The 14,515-nt window shown below is 38.3% G+C and overlaps 1 protein-coding gene across 5 annotated transcripts in view; it reads left to right on the top strand.

Annotated features, from left to right (window-relative positions):
* TNFRSF17 (TNF receptor superfamily member 17) overlaps window positions 1-14,515 on the top strand; it is an 18,704-nt gene extending 4,189 nt beyond the window's left edge. For 2 of the 5 annotated variants that reach the window (XM_039390115.1, XM_039390114.1), the window contains exons 2-7: window positions 4,442-4,529; window positions 8,955-9,923; window positions 10,072-10,195; window positions 12,251-12,913; window positions 13,056-13,187; window positions 13,916-14,515. In XM_039390115.1, the coding sequence (XP_039246049.1) occupies window positions 12,799-12,913; window positions 13,056-13,187; window positions 13,916-14,172 (504 nt within the window). In that variant the 5' untranslated portion in view covers window positions 4,442-4,529; window positions 8,955-9,923; window positions 10,072-10,195; window positions 12,251-12,798 and the 3' untranslated portion in view covers window positions 14,173-14,515. The remainder of the gene's footprint in view (window positions 1-4,441; window positions 4,530-8,954; window positions 9,924-10,071; window positions 10,196-12,250; window positions 12,914-13,055; window positions 13,188-13,915) is intronic. The other 3 variants (XM_027743921.2, XM_039390119.1, XM_039390116.1) reach the window with 3 other exon arrangements.

The raw sequence follows: 14,515 nt of genomic DNA, 5'->3' as shown, positions 1-14,515 counted from the left end.
ATATTTCATTTAGTATGGAAACAAGGTAACAGCATTTTGAGCAATGGAGCTCGTGGGTTACTAGTGTTGAATAACAGACAAAACTCCAGTGGAAAGCAAGCATCATGCATTCTGCTGACCCACTGACTTGTTATTTACTGTGACTATGAGCATTTAACAGCTCAGGTTTAATGACTGCAGCACTGCATTGCAAGCTTGTGTTTTGTTTGAGCCCTGACACAGCCTACAAGTCAGGAAAGGCTGAACTGGAGGCAGGTGCTGTATTTTCAGAGCAATTAAGACTTACCTTAAGATTACCAGCACAGACAAGACATAGAAAAAACTTAGTATTGGTTGTGTTACCCAACCTTTCTTTCTTCCTGGACAGGTACTTATTCCCTAGGTACTTGCTAGGATATAAACAATTAGTCCACAGAACTTCAGAAGATGCCAGATGTCCTTCAGAGTGTACAAACCTGTTTTGCAGGCTGCTGCACACAGGAATTGTGTAAACTCAAACACTAAATTTTTAACAGGGCTAGTAGTTTGTTTTTCCACTTAGGAACAGCTGGTACTCAAAGCAAAACCTAAGTGGAGTCATGATAATCTTACTGGCAGAATATCTACTGGAGTGTAAATGGTCCCGCTCTTGAGCTTTTAAAGCACTATAAAAGCTTTTCTTGTTTAAATCTCTTTTGCATTAAAATGCTTAGAATAAATATACCAGCTCTTCATTTAATAATTACTAAAAAGCTTTTTTTATTGAGAACCATGCATATAAATCCACCCTCACATCATGACTGATTTAAATTATCAATGCACTGCTTAGAGAAGGAGAGTCTGGCCCACCTCAGGGTTAAGATGTGGGTACTGGGGTGCAGAGAAACTGTCCCCCACATTGTCACAGTTCCACCATCCTTGTGCTGCTGTGTTAGACCCTTTGCTGAGTCAGTCTAGCTCGTTAAATTTAGCTACAGAAAAATCCACTTTCTTTTTCCTCCTGGGCTACTGAGATGAATCAACTAAGAGGCATTTGACAACTGCCAGAGCTGTTATAAAGTAAGAATGTGGAACAGGACCTCCTTTGGTGAGAGCAAGCTACTCACATCATAAACTATCTCAAGGGAGCTTCACCAGTACTTTGCAGCCTGTGGGAAATCAGTCCTGTGGCAGTGAAACGAAGGACCTCATCCTTAGGATATTAGGAATAGTGGCCTGTACTTTAGTAGTACCTTCCCTCCAGGATTCTCACAAGCACTTTACACCCTGGCAGGTACACCTGTGCAATACCAGTGCTTTATTCAGGTGAACTGAAGCATAGGAGAAAGATATATTTCACTAGAAGGCTTCAAACAGGTTACCAGCTTCAAACAGTCCCCTGCTCACTAACTACAGGTGACTTATCAAACTCCATAAAGCAGCAGCAGACTTTAAAGGGAAGGAGAGTAGTTTTATGGTGCTGGGTTATGAGTGAATTGACTCAGTTTGCCTTGACATCAGGAAAAAAAACCCTTTTGGCTGGGACTGGGAGGAGCGGGAAAGGTACACAACTTCCCTTTCTGGTATGGCAGGAAGCTGAAATCCAGCTGATGCACTGTGAGCCATGCCCTGAAATTTAAAGTGATTCAAATATGTTGTTACTCACAGTTAAACAGTAGTTGCTCACTTATATGAGTAGCCTGATATTTGGAATTGCTTTGAAGTCAGAATGAGCCTTTAAAAACAAAGCCAAAAGAACGTGTTATTTACTCAGGAGGAAGAAAAGGCAGGAGGTAAGAAGGAAATTATTAAAAGTTTGACTAGGTGCCCAGAGATGATAAATTAATATTCTTAAAGTTTGGCAAATTCTGTGAAGATGCAGCTGAGAACTAGAGAGCAGAAAACACAACGATGTTTCAGCCTGATGGCTTTGTCAAGAGCCAAATCTGTTCTAAGCTTTGCTGGGTTCCTGTAAGTGTAAGTGAACCATAAAGAGGCTTTTATATTTACACAAGGGTAATCCAAACTAAGGTATCTTCCCCTGGAAATATCTTTTCACTGATTTGTTTGTTCTAACGCTGCTGTTTAACAAGTGCTCTTTCGCCCCTGTTCCTCTCCCTCTGCCGGACACGGACAGAACTGCTAGGTGTTGTTTCACAGTAATGGATTTTAAGCTATTTGACTGAAAGAGTTTCAAATAAAAGTCTTTTTTGGTTTTCCAAATGTAGTGCTGAAAGATAAGCTCTCTTTCACAATCCATTGTAAAATTACTCCAAGTTTGCAACTTAACTCTTACACATTTCATTGAGTGTTGGTGCTGAGTACTCCTGAGCTGGATTCTTCTCCGTGAGGACTCCAATCTAGAGTCAAAGCCTTTCTTTTGGAGCAATTGAACACATACTGCAAGCTTCAAAAGGGACATAAAACTAATTTTTTTTTACTTTAGATAGCAAAAGAAATGCATGGATCTGTACACCAAAACACCAGTTTATATTTCCCTGTGTCCATCTTCTCATCTCTCAAACAATTCATGTGCTCAGCTCATTATTTTCCAAGGTAGTCGTGTGTCTCTCAGTTTTGTATGTAAACACAGCCTTTCTTCCTCTCTAAAAATAAAGACTGAAAGGTCTTCTTTTTACAAGAACCATCCCTTTTTTCAGGTGGCTTTAACTGGGGGCTCAGAGTCCTCAGCTGTGTGATCTGTTGCTTAGTTATCCTGTACTGTTCAGACCTGAAAGATCTGTACGTTGAGTGCTGGCTGGTTTTTTGTTCGGGATGCCTTCCTCTGAATGCACAGTCATTGCAGATACTCCTTAGACAGAATTTCTTCTGTGGTTTTGATCTTATGAGCCTCCAGACTGAAAAACAGGAGGAGGAGGGTGGGTTAGGTAAGTAGTTTACTGTCAAAACTGTTTGTTATGTGCTCAGAATAAACAAAGATGGGGGTTTAGGTGTGCACATTGTGAAGAACCTATAGATGGTTTATAAACCTTCTGACAGCTTAAAGTGGTGTAAACAGCAGAAGGAATTGCTTAATGTGGAAGGAATGTGCTGAGCAAGGAACGCGCGTCAAGGAAGGGAAGGATGAGATCACTAATGATGTGAACAGTGGCTGAGTGAGGATTAGAAAGGTTAAAGACAGGAGGGGATCTATTTTGAAGAGAGGCAGAGACTGGTGGTTTCAGAGATCTGAAAGCCAGGTGTAGGATCGGTGGGAGGAGGCATTGGGTCAGTTAAAATACATGAGCTGCATGAAGGAGCTGAAAATAAATCTTGTTAGGTACAATCCAGACCTCTGTTCAACAGTTCTTATGCTTTCACCTAGATTAGCAACATTTTGATTAGAAAATTACATTCTGCTTCCTTAGAGTAAATCTGTTTTCACCTATACATGTGTAGAATGTGGAGATTATAGATTCCTTGGAAGTGATAAAAGGAAACACAGGATATTTTTGCTCCCTGTGACCTGAGACAAATTTGAGAATCTCAGGGGCTGGGATGCTAAATTGACAGAGCAACAATGACAACTTTTAAGTACGAGATCCTCGGGAGATGTTTTTCTGCGGGCTGTAAGCTTGTATTGTTCTAGCAGGAGACAAGTGACAAAGAGAATTTGCAATTCTAGGTACCATCAAATTGTCAGCCTTGTAGCTTGATATATTGTCTTACCTTGACAGGTGAGACAATGCAGCAGAGGGGCTGCCATTTAAAGGGGGACTTGTATGTGACACAGAGGCACAAGGCACCAGAAACAGTGTGGCAGCAGGACCAGGGCACTGATCGTCCCCCTGTGCTGGGCACTGGTGAGACACCTCGAGTGCTGTGTCCAGTTCTGGGTTCCTCATGACAAGAAGGACATTGAGGTGCTGGATCATGTCCAGGGAAGGGCAACGGGGCTGGGGAAGGGTCTCAAGCACAAGTGTTATGAGGAGCAGCTGAGGGAGCTGGGAGTGTTTAGTCTGGAGGAAAGGAGGCTCAGGGGGGACCTTATTGCTCTCTACAATGGAGGGTGTAGCCAGGTGGGGGTTGGTCTCACAGGTAACAAGCGATTGGACAAGAGGAAAAAGCCTCTAGTTGTGCCAGAGAAGGTTTAGATTGGATATCAGGAAAAATTCCTTCACCAAAAGGGTTGCCAAGCACTGAAAGTCGTGGAGTCACCATCCCTGGAGGGATTTAAAAGACACGCAGATGTGGCACTTGGGGACATGGTTTAGTGGTGGACTTGGCAGTGCTGGGGGAATGGCTGGACTCGAGGATCTTAGAGGTCTTTTCCAATCTGAGCAGTTCAATGATTCTGTGATTTTAAGGTGATTCTCCACTATCGAACAGAATTCAACTGTGTCTTTTACAAATTTTTCTGGACTGTTAATAAAGAGTGTTTTTGAGATAATGAAAATGTTGAACTTAGCACTAAAAATATCAGTAGAGGGTGTTAATGCAGGGTATGGAACATGCTGCTTATTCACACCCTTTCTTACTGCAGTGACTCCCTGACACAGAGAAGCTCAAAGTTGCCATGTCCACTGTTGGATTCCATAATATCTCTGGGCCAGATCTGCTTTATGAATGTGGTAAGAGTCTTATAACACTTCTGTTTCATATGGAAAGTTTTCCATGCTGACTGTCTGCCTTGAGGGAGGTGGGAAAAGAAAACTAGTTCCATGTGGGATTTTCATGTGCTTTCTTTTCACCTTCTTAATTCCCCGGAATTCCAGTTGAGGGAGCATGTTGCCCATTAGAGATCCCTTAGGATTTTAGTTTCATTAATGACTAAAGCAGAATGGCATTATTGTTATGAAGAAAGAATAACAGTGTCATGGGATTTTTAAAGCTGTTCTTCTATGGCAAGTTAACATGTTAACATTGTTGCAGAAAATAATTACTTCATTATGAAATGGTGAGAATGAAATAGTGAGCTTCTTTCTAAATAGGCCTAATTACTCCAGAAGTATTCTGTGCCAGTATTCTTATTCCAGAGAAGGCAATTTGCACGGGGAATTATTCTGGAATGGCCATGGCTAAATCAATTACAATTTTTCTCCTGTCTTAAGAGAGAGCACGTGTTGGCACTGTGATGCTGTACAGGAGAATTTGAAAAAAGTGACTGTGTGTCACCTAAACTTCTCCACAAACACTGAATAGCTGGAGAATTTGGTTAAAGCTACCAGAAGAAAAATTCATGTTAGACTTTAGTGTATGCCAAGCACTTCAAATCATTTGTAGTTGTTCATGCACATTTATTTTAATTGTAACTCCATTACTCCTGTTTGCATTATACCACTGATTACTTTTTGTTTGTTTTGTCCACTTGCAAAGTGCGTGGGACATTATTTTTCCAACACAAAGTGAAGTGCTTACATGAAGAAATGAAGGAAAAAGATGTTTACATTCTGCAAAAACTATTGCACCAACATAAAAATGTCACTAGCATTCTAACAAGCATTGGCTTAATCCAAACTTGCACAATTACTGTTTTATGCATTGTCCTTAGTAGTTACATAACTATTTTGGCACGTGTGAAATGTCAGAAAAATGAAAAGGTATCTTCTTTCCCCAAAGGGTCAGCACTGCCATATGCTGGTTCCCAGCTAAGTCAGCTTTGAGCATTGTAGGGGACACAGAAGTTGTCTGTGATTCAGTTGATAATGTTTATACTATTGTTATTTTAATTACTATTTTAAAGGAACATTTTTCTCTTTGGTTGTTTTGTTCTTTAATCTTTTCTGGAAATAGTAGATGTAGCAACAGTAACATCACTCTTTTCAAAGCAGCCATCTAATTAAAATGTGCTGAACCAAACAGACAAAATGCACATTGTTCTTGATTTTGCCCTGTGTGCAAAAGACATTAAACAATATTTTGTCTAAAAAGAGCATTGTTCTGTGCAGCTTGTAAAAGTTAATGAATATGATGAATCCTTTAATAGCTCCTTCCTTTCCTTTACTAGCAGTGTGTACCCCATTCCTAGAGCAGCTTATCTCCTCCCAGCCATACAGCTGAGGCAGACACTTCACAAAACAGGCATTTCTGAAAAGAACCCTTTCAGAAAGTTTCACTGCTTTTTTAGGAGGTGATGGTCTGTAAGAGCTGTTGGTCCTTGAAGTGCAGTAACTTTGGGGAAGAAAAAGTAGTGGTTTTTTAGTATGTACATTGATCTCACAGATTTTTAGGATTATTGAGATGAGGTTTTTTTAAGGGATTTTTTTTCTTTGGGCTTAGTCTGTAACTAGCTTTAGAGAACTGGAGAGGACTCAGCCCAAGCCTGTGCTATAAGATTTGACAGTGTGGGTCAGTTGCCTCAGTGAGTGAAAAAAAAGAGCTGTGCCAGCACAAACCCACCAGTGTAGAAGCAACTATACAGCCAGAAGAATTCCTTTGTCAGCCCAGCTAGTGTTGTTTGTGAAGGGAATGTAACAGTCCTAGCAGAAAACCCTCTTTCTCTTGCTAAGTGCTATGTAATTATGCCAGCAGAATTTCTGAAGTACATTCAGGCAAAAAAGCTGGCATGGGCATGAACAGAGAAACCCCAAGCAGTGCCAGAACAAAACTTGGTTCCTGAAGTTCTGTGTGGTAAATAGACCTTCAGGTACTGTTCTGTGACAGATGAATTTCAATCTTTATGTTTAATTACTGACATGACAGTACTAATTGTTTCCATTTTTCCCTTCGGAGTTTTCATTTTATTATTTTGGCTTTGATGCTCACAGTAGCTATTTTTCAAATTAAATAGCGAAAGATAAAATTCCCCTTACTTTTTTCAGGTGACTATTTTCTGTCACACAATCCCAATTTCACATGTTAGAAATGAGCACTGATAAGGATTGCTGGCAGTCTTGGGTTTCTCCAGATGTTTAAGGAAAACAACAGTCAAATTTGGATTCATGTGCAGTGCTTGGTGTGCCCGTATTCTGCCAAAGCAACATGGGACTGTGGATGCTCTGCTCACATATGGAAGGTTGTAAATCTGGAGTGTGTGTGTGTATGTTTGTGTACAGCTCCAAAGTACTGTCTGTGCTGTGCTGTTTCCTACCTGTTCTCCCTTCACCAGTAGAAATTATTTGATTTCTTGAAATCCTGTTCAGTAGTTTGATACCCTGCTAGAACTGACAGTACACTGAAATTTTTCTTCTAGACAACAAACAGATGTTTTACTGCTTCCCAATGCAGATTTGAAGTTCAGAGAAGAGTTGCCAGTGATTGAGAATCACATTAGGAGAGCAAATAAGTATTTATAAATTGTCCCCAGGTGTCACTCCTGAGTCAAACAGAAACATTTTAGAAGCAAATCCGAGAACTGGTTTTTCCATTTCTTTTTTTTCCCCTGTCATTTCTGTAGTTGACACTTTCCTTCTTAAGTTTATTTCCCATTACTCTCAGTAATAATGTCAACTCCAGCAGGCCAGTTTAACCTGTCTGAAATATATCATCCTTAGAGGAAATCTTGGGCAGCTTTTAAACTTAAATTACAGTAATGTAACTGCAAAAATACCTCCCTGGCAACACCTTGTGGATTTATGGTTAAATGACTGATTATTGTATTTGATAAATCCTTTCTTATTTTGTACAACTCTGCTAATTTCTGTCATCCTTTTGGAGCAAAATCACATGACAAGGAAAAAGCATTTATTACTATCAGCAGGTAACTGTGGAAAGCCAAAGCAAGCTATGTAAATCCCATAACAGAAAAAAAAGCTGAAATGTAACTTTGCTGGTAAATAAGGCATATATTTATTATTCCCTAAAGGCAAACATCACTGTAGGAAAACCATCATTCCATCCATTGCATATTTGTGTGTGTGTGTTTGAACACTACAAAGAACAAAATAGTGTTCTGCTGAGGGGATTTAATGTGTATTATACAAGACAGTGGATTCATTATTAACATAACTACAGTTTCTAAGTAATAATATCCTTATCTTAATGTCACTTAATGATTTTTTTCTTAATGCTTCTTGGTTTTGTTTCATTTATTGGCTGAATCCAATATTCTACTTCACAAACAGCTTCTAAATTCAGGTATTACTTCTCTCCTAGTAAAGCCAATTGGCATAGTATGCTTCTCCCAACAAAATGCTTAAAGTTTTGGATTTTTTAAAGTAATGTTAACTTCCTTCTATCAAATTGCTCAAAATTGAAGGTTGCACAAGAATCTTGTTAAGACAGAAAATGTATTCCTTACTCCTGGACACAGATTTTGAAATACCGTGTGTTTTAGATGTGTGGCAAGATCTGTCAGTGGGAACTATTGCTTATGATGATCTTCTGATTATATGCCTGCTTTCACACCCTTGGGAAGTAGGACTTTTGAATGTTAGGACTTTTCTAACCATATTTTGCCCCTGTTTTGTCATTCCATACTTCAATGGAACTGTAAATAGTACAGGAGGAGAGGCTGTGACTTGTATGGTGGTTGTTTGTATGAATGGCACATTAAAGACCCTTTACTCTCATTGCTCCCCAGTTTCCTACGTGTGAAAAATGTACTGCTTAATAATCAAGGATTTGTGTTTTGGGAATTAGTTTACCCCTACAGGCTGTAAGCTTTGGGAAATAGCAGTCCAACTGTGGGAGGAAAAGTACTGCTGTAAGAGACAGCATCATTCTCCAGAGGTCTGATGAAATGAGCTGTATTTAACCTTTTAATTGGGGGGAAGTTTCCAGAGTTTGATTGAAAATATGAGACTTCTTTGTATTTACTTCTTGTCTTATGATAAATATGTTTGAACTCTAACTAGCCATGTAGGAAAACTGTTTCTGGCCAGCTGAGAGTGGAAGCATATCTGCCACAATATCTTATGATCCCATACATATGATAGCAAATAATTAGACATTAATTTCTACTGTACTTAGAGACAAGACTTTTCAAATAAAGACTAATTTCAAATTAAGATATTAGTTCACCAAATGTGTACTTCTGTGGTGGACTTAGTTTCACATCCCCACTAGTAATCAACCCTTTCTTCTTTTTCTGTTTTGTTTCTGGCCCTTTTTTCCAGGCCCTAGGAAGTAAACCTCTGGGAACTGCCTGGATTAAGGAATTAAAGCTGCTTGCCATGTGGTCAGGTAAGCCCCAGAGCCCTTCCTGGTGCTTCAGAGTACAGAGAGAAGAGCAGGACTGTCCCTTTCACTGACACCAAGACATTTAACCAGCTTAGCTCTATATCATCTAATGACATCTTTGGTGACCTCCAGACCAGTCTTACTAACTAGACATGAATCATTTCTATGCGAAACCAATCTGATTTAGAATATATCTTGCTACATTTGGGTGACAAAATATTTTAGGAATCACTATGTTAACACTTCTGCATATCACGCAGCAGATGGACTAAAGTTCAGTGACAGGATGCTGTTTTGGAGAGAGATGTATTTTGTGTAGACAAGAAAAGCTCTTGCCAACATGAAAAAACAGATGCACTTCTTCTGCACTAGGAAAACAGAGGAAAGAATTTAATAGCAAAAAGCAAAGTAGTTGTGAAGACTCTAATAATACTACCTGTGATAAGAATTATAACATTAAGTTACTTTCACTAATAGTTGTCTCACAAAGTAATGTAGAGTCTTACAGTCCTCTCTTTAATATTTTTCCCAGAAGTCCTATATTTGGGTTACATCTACTGGGAAGCACCAATAGATCATTTCAAAATGTTCCACATAACAGCGCTGAATTTTTAATATGCCTTGAGAATCTCTGTTGTTGTTTTTCTTCAAATATCATCTGGTCTATGCAATTTCTTCCAAACTACTGTCAGTGTTGCCCTGTCAAAACATGTGCAGAGGGTTATGGAAAGGGGAAGAATGTGCATTGCCTGGAAGACATAAAACTGTGCAAGGTTGCCATGGTTTGCTTGCTTCCACTACCCCTCTGAGCTGCTTTGTATTCCCAGTGACACCCTCAGCAAGAGCAGCACCTTCGGGTTCTTTTCATGGAACACATCAAGACTTCGGCGGCTTTGCCACAAATGGTAATTTCTTAATCTACTCGAGAAAAGCAATGTTGATTTAATCACATGAGCTTCAAACTTAGAGATAGAATGGGTATTTTGCACCTCACTGAAATGTTGTTTGTTTTATTTGTGCATGTGTGTGTGTGTTTTTCCTATTTTTTTTCAGATCATCCACAAAGGTAGTATGATCTGGAAAGGAAAAGATTGGTCCACGTCCTGAACTTATAACTCTTTGTTTCACCAGGCCATCCTAAAATGATTCAGACCAGTCAAGGTGACCTTAGACCTATGTGAGTTATTTAAGTTTTAGAAAAATTCTTGAGTGGTATTTTGAGAACTATCTAATTTTCCAGAAATAATTCATCAACAGCTGTTGCATAATAATATCTTTTGGAATGTATTTTGCCTGTACATTACCAATGATGTATTTTTCCTTGCTTTAGTGGAGCACAGAAGCCTCAAGTTCGGTCATCTTTCCAGATTTCAGAAGTGAAATTTCTAAGTTTCAGGGTTGAAATCATGTCTGCATCAACTGCACCAGAGAAAGTATTCTTACTGTTTTGTTAATTTAAATGGTGGTTGTGTTGAGAACTTCTGTACATTCCCCCTGGAATTTAGAAATCATATTTGGGTATAGCAATGTTTACTTAGAGAAAAAATGTTATAAGCAGTATCTACACCCACTGTAGACATATCTTATTATTTCTTTCCTTGCTTTTAGATCAATATGTCTCTTATTAAGCCCCTTCTTCATGGTTTTTATGAGTAGTACCACATCATATCTAGTAGGTATCAGTTGTAGGATACATTACAGTAACAAGTAGAGCAGGAGTGCGTGATGAAGCCCAACAAAGGCAAATTTAAGTTCTTGCACGTGGGAAAACACAATTCAGGAGTGCAGCACAGGCTGGGATCTTTCACTGGACTCAATGGAATTATACTGATAAAAGCTTAAAGTGTTGGACCCAGCTTATCTGTCCTGAAATCACTTCACTACCGTGCAGATACTTTCATGAGTATCTGCCATCTTGAGATCACTGTGGAGGATGTGACCGTCCTCTCCATGACTGAAAAGGTTAAACAGCAGCTTCAAACCAAAGACTCAAATTACTCTGTGCACAAGCTTCATCAGAAACATGAATGATATCCGAGCCATAATCTGGGTTTCTTCCCCAGGAGTGTAAATATATGAGGCAAATCAGAACAAGCATTGGCTTCCCAGTGAAACTTTTGGCATCACCTGTGGTCCTTATTTTCTTTTGTCACAACTAAACTGGATTTTGTCAATTCCTATTTATCCACTAGTTTAGAATAGGGAGAAAAGCCTACAATAGAAAGCCTTCAGCTGTGCACCTGGCCCATAGAAACAAGTGCAGAAGACACAATAAACATTTCCATCTGCTAGAGACTAGAATACAGATTTGTTACACTGTTCCACTCCAAACAGTTTGTGTATTCCCACATGGTTTATTTTGTGGGAGAATAAGTCTCGTACACAGTAATGTGGTATGAAATCACAGTTTCTTATACAATGTTTTTCTTTTCTCTTTCTGTAGTCAAAAAGGCAATTAACTTAAACATGGCAAAGAGAAATTTAATTATAAATAAGCCTGTAATTCTGATCTAGCTATGCCAGTGATACTGGATAGGGGCAGTTATTGCTACTTGCTAGATATTACTGGTTAACTTTGTATTTAAAATAAATTCTATAAGATTAAGCCATCAAGATACAAGTTAGCTGTGTGAACTGTTTTCATTGTGGCAGTCTCCTGCCAAAGCCTTTTCTTTTTCCTGTGAGAAGACCAAATACATTTTCAGAAATGTTACATTCACTGTGTATACATCTACCAGGCTGGGATGGAGGTGTCATATACGCCTATTTTTCCATGCTGGGTACTGCAGTTATAGCACAGTGACAGTCATGTATTATGGAAAAATAAGGGAAAAATGCAGATAATGTTTTGAATAAAAATTTTAAAATACCGATAAAGCTTTTCTTTCATCATTAGAATGTAATATTATTAAATGTCTCATATAACCATGGTTGTAAGCAAAAAAATAGCTAAAACCCTAAAAATGAACCCAGCAAATAAGCCTCTCCAAACCTAATAGACTAGATAAATGAGGCTAATTTGGAATTGAGGAGCAATATCTCAATGACCAAATCTCTAGATTTTGTCATTCCATTATACCTAAAGGTCTTAGAAGTATTTTATACAACACAGTCATGAAGTTCTTGTTGAACTTGTAATTTAACAGTATCTCTTTTAAAATCAGAACCCCATTCATTTACAAGAAGCAATTCTTTCATCAGCTATGTGTTTTAAATGTTGTTGTCCATCCAGGGAAACAGGTACGATGGAAGTTGTCTGAAGCTGCAGAGTGAGTCTGTGGCAAACCAGGGAACTGAACTGGTCATATCTTCTTACTGCTATGTCTCCTGCCTCTGGGTTTTTTTTGTCTTTGGACTGGGACAAAAAGTAAGCATTGCATATTATAAGAAAACATGATTACTGCAGCCCATCACCACAAAGTTTTAGAGACAAGAACAATTATTATGAACTCCTGTTTGGAGATCTTTTCTATGATTTGTAATCTTCAGCACCTGTCCAAGAAATGCCTTCTATAAATAACCATTTTCTGTTTCAGACAAGATTGGTGCAGCTGCTCAGTTTTTCTACAATTGTGAATTGCCAAAAAAAGGAACAGTAATTCCTTGGGGACCTCAGAGTTAAATCCCTTCTATGTAACGTGATACTATGAAGTGGGGCTGTGATGGAAGTCCATTAATGCTAGCTGCTCTTAGAGTTGCTCAAACTGAGAAGTCCCTTGTAGATGATCCTCGCTCTTTTACAGTTTCTGTGGCTTTGTAGTTCCATAATTACTGCCCCTGATGGCACCCTGCCCCAAAAATGAATACTTTGATCATTTGCTGCTCTCTTGTACGCCTTGTCATCTCCGATGTTCCAGTTCGCCACCGCCTTCGTGTGAGAACTACTGTGAGCAGAGTAAGTGTGTTGCTGCAGCGTTTTGTGGCTGCGCTGGGCACTCTTGTGTTGTATTTTACACAGGTTTGATGTGTTGGACATGTTTACTGTACATTAGTTATTGTTTATGGATTAACTTCATGCATCTCTTTTATTTCATAAGGTACCGATTCAAGTGGAATTCTTTGGATTTGTTTGGGCTTAGGAGTAATTTTAATGCTCACTCTGTTCACCTTAATGGTCTTGTTTAAAAGGAAGCGCCTAAAGCAGTCAAAAGAAAAACTGGAAAACACAGGTGAATAAATAAGATTCTTTATAAATAATCTGAGATCATTGTATATTTTAGCTACTGTTACCATGTACAAATTTTGCATGTCATTTATATTCCCGATTCTGATGACTGTCTTTGTTGGATTGTTTTGTATTCCTCAAATAGTCTCCATGAAGTTATCAAAGTTATTAGGCAATAAAATACCCAGATGGTGACTTGCAAAAGCAGGAATCTCTCTTTGTTGGTTCCAGATCCTGCCAGGATTGTATGGTTGTATATTCATACCTGGCTTACTTACTGGTGTTTGAGAAGTCATTTATGAACCCTCAATAGCAAAAACCTTTATAAGGGTTTCACCCTCTTTGAATGCAAAAGGAATTCTACACAGGTAGAGGATACGCATTCAATATTAGCTTTTCATCTTATAATAATTTAAATAATTTTATTTAGTATTGCAGTGTGTGAGAAGTCTATGTGGTATATTTTGTGACAGTGAAAAAATTTAATCTCTTTTTACATTTTACAAATACTCTATTTGTGAGTGTTCAGACAATAAATAATAACTTATTAGAAAATGCTTGAAGTATAGCAGTTATATTTTCATGGAACAAAAGATCATCATATATAACTACCTCTTAAAACTTTCACTAAGGTTAGAACATAGTTGGAACATAATGAAATTTGGATCTTTAATAACTGTATGTTTGGTATAGGATGATGTATGTACTATATTAACTTCTGTATATTTACAGACTCCTCTGTAGAGCTGAATAATATTCTCAAGGCTAATACTGACAGCAGTGTGAATACAGAAGAAATTAGACACACACTTCAAAGTGAAACATTAATGTATTCAGTGGAAGAATGCACTTGCAGTGACTGTGGCTTGGTAAAACCTCAGACTGGCTGTGAAACTTCATTTCCATTACCAGCTACTGAAGAACGAGCAACTGTTCTAGTTACCACAAAATCTTTTGATTATTGCAACTATGTTCTGGGTGTTGGATGACTATGAGAGTAGTATATTTTTACTGTGTAGTAATAAATGAGTTATTCCAGTATGGTGATTAATCTTAATACTTGCAGTCAGTGGAGGAGGTAGTACATTGTCCTTATAGATCTTCCATTGAGCTTTCATTAATATTGTCATATTATTTCTAATGCTAGTATTTCTCTAGTCAAGTATTTCTACATTATTCTCGGGTACTAAACTAGTTATTGGAATTTTTACTTTCTGAAAGTCCTTACAAAGGACAGCTTTTGCTGCTCTTAAAGATTGTATCTACTTACACCAGATATATACAAACCTGTCAATAAACAAGTGTGCAAATATATGCTTTATGTTAAACTCA

Source organism: Pipra filicauda, unplaced genomic scaffold, assembly GCF_003945595.2.
Source record: "Pipra filicauda isolate LSUMZ 115617 unplaced genomic scaffold, ASM394559v2 scaffold127_size2900866_pilon, whole genome shotgun sequence".
NCBI classification, from domain to species: Eukaryota; Metazoa; Chordata; class Aves; order Passeriformes; family Pipridae; genus Pipra; species Pipra filicauda.
Note: the sequence above shows the minus strand (reverse complement) of the source record. Positions and strands in the feature narration are given on the sequence as shown.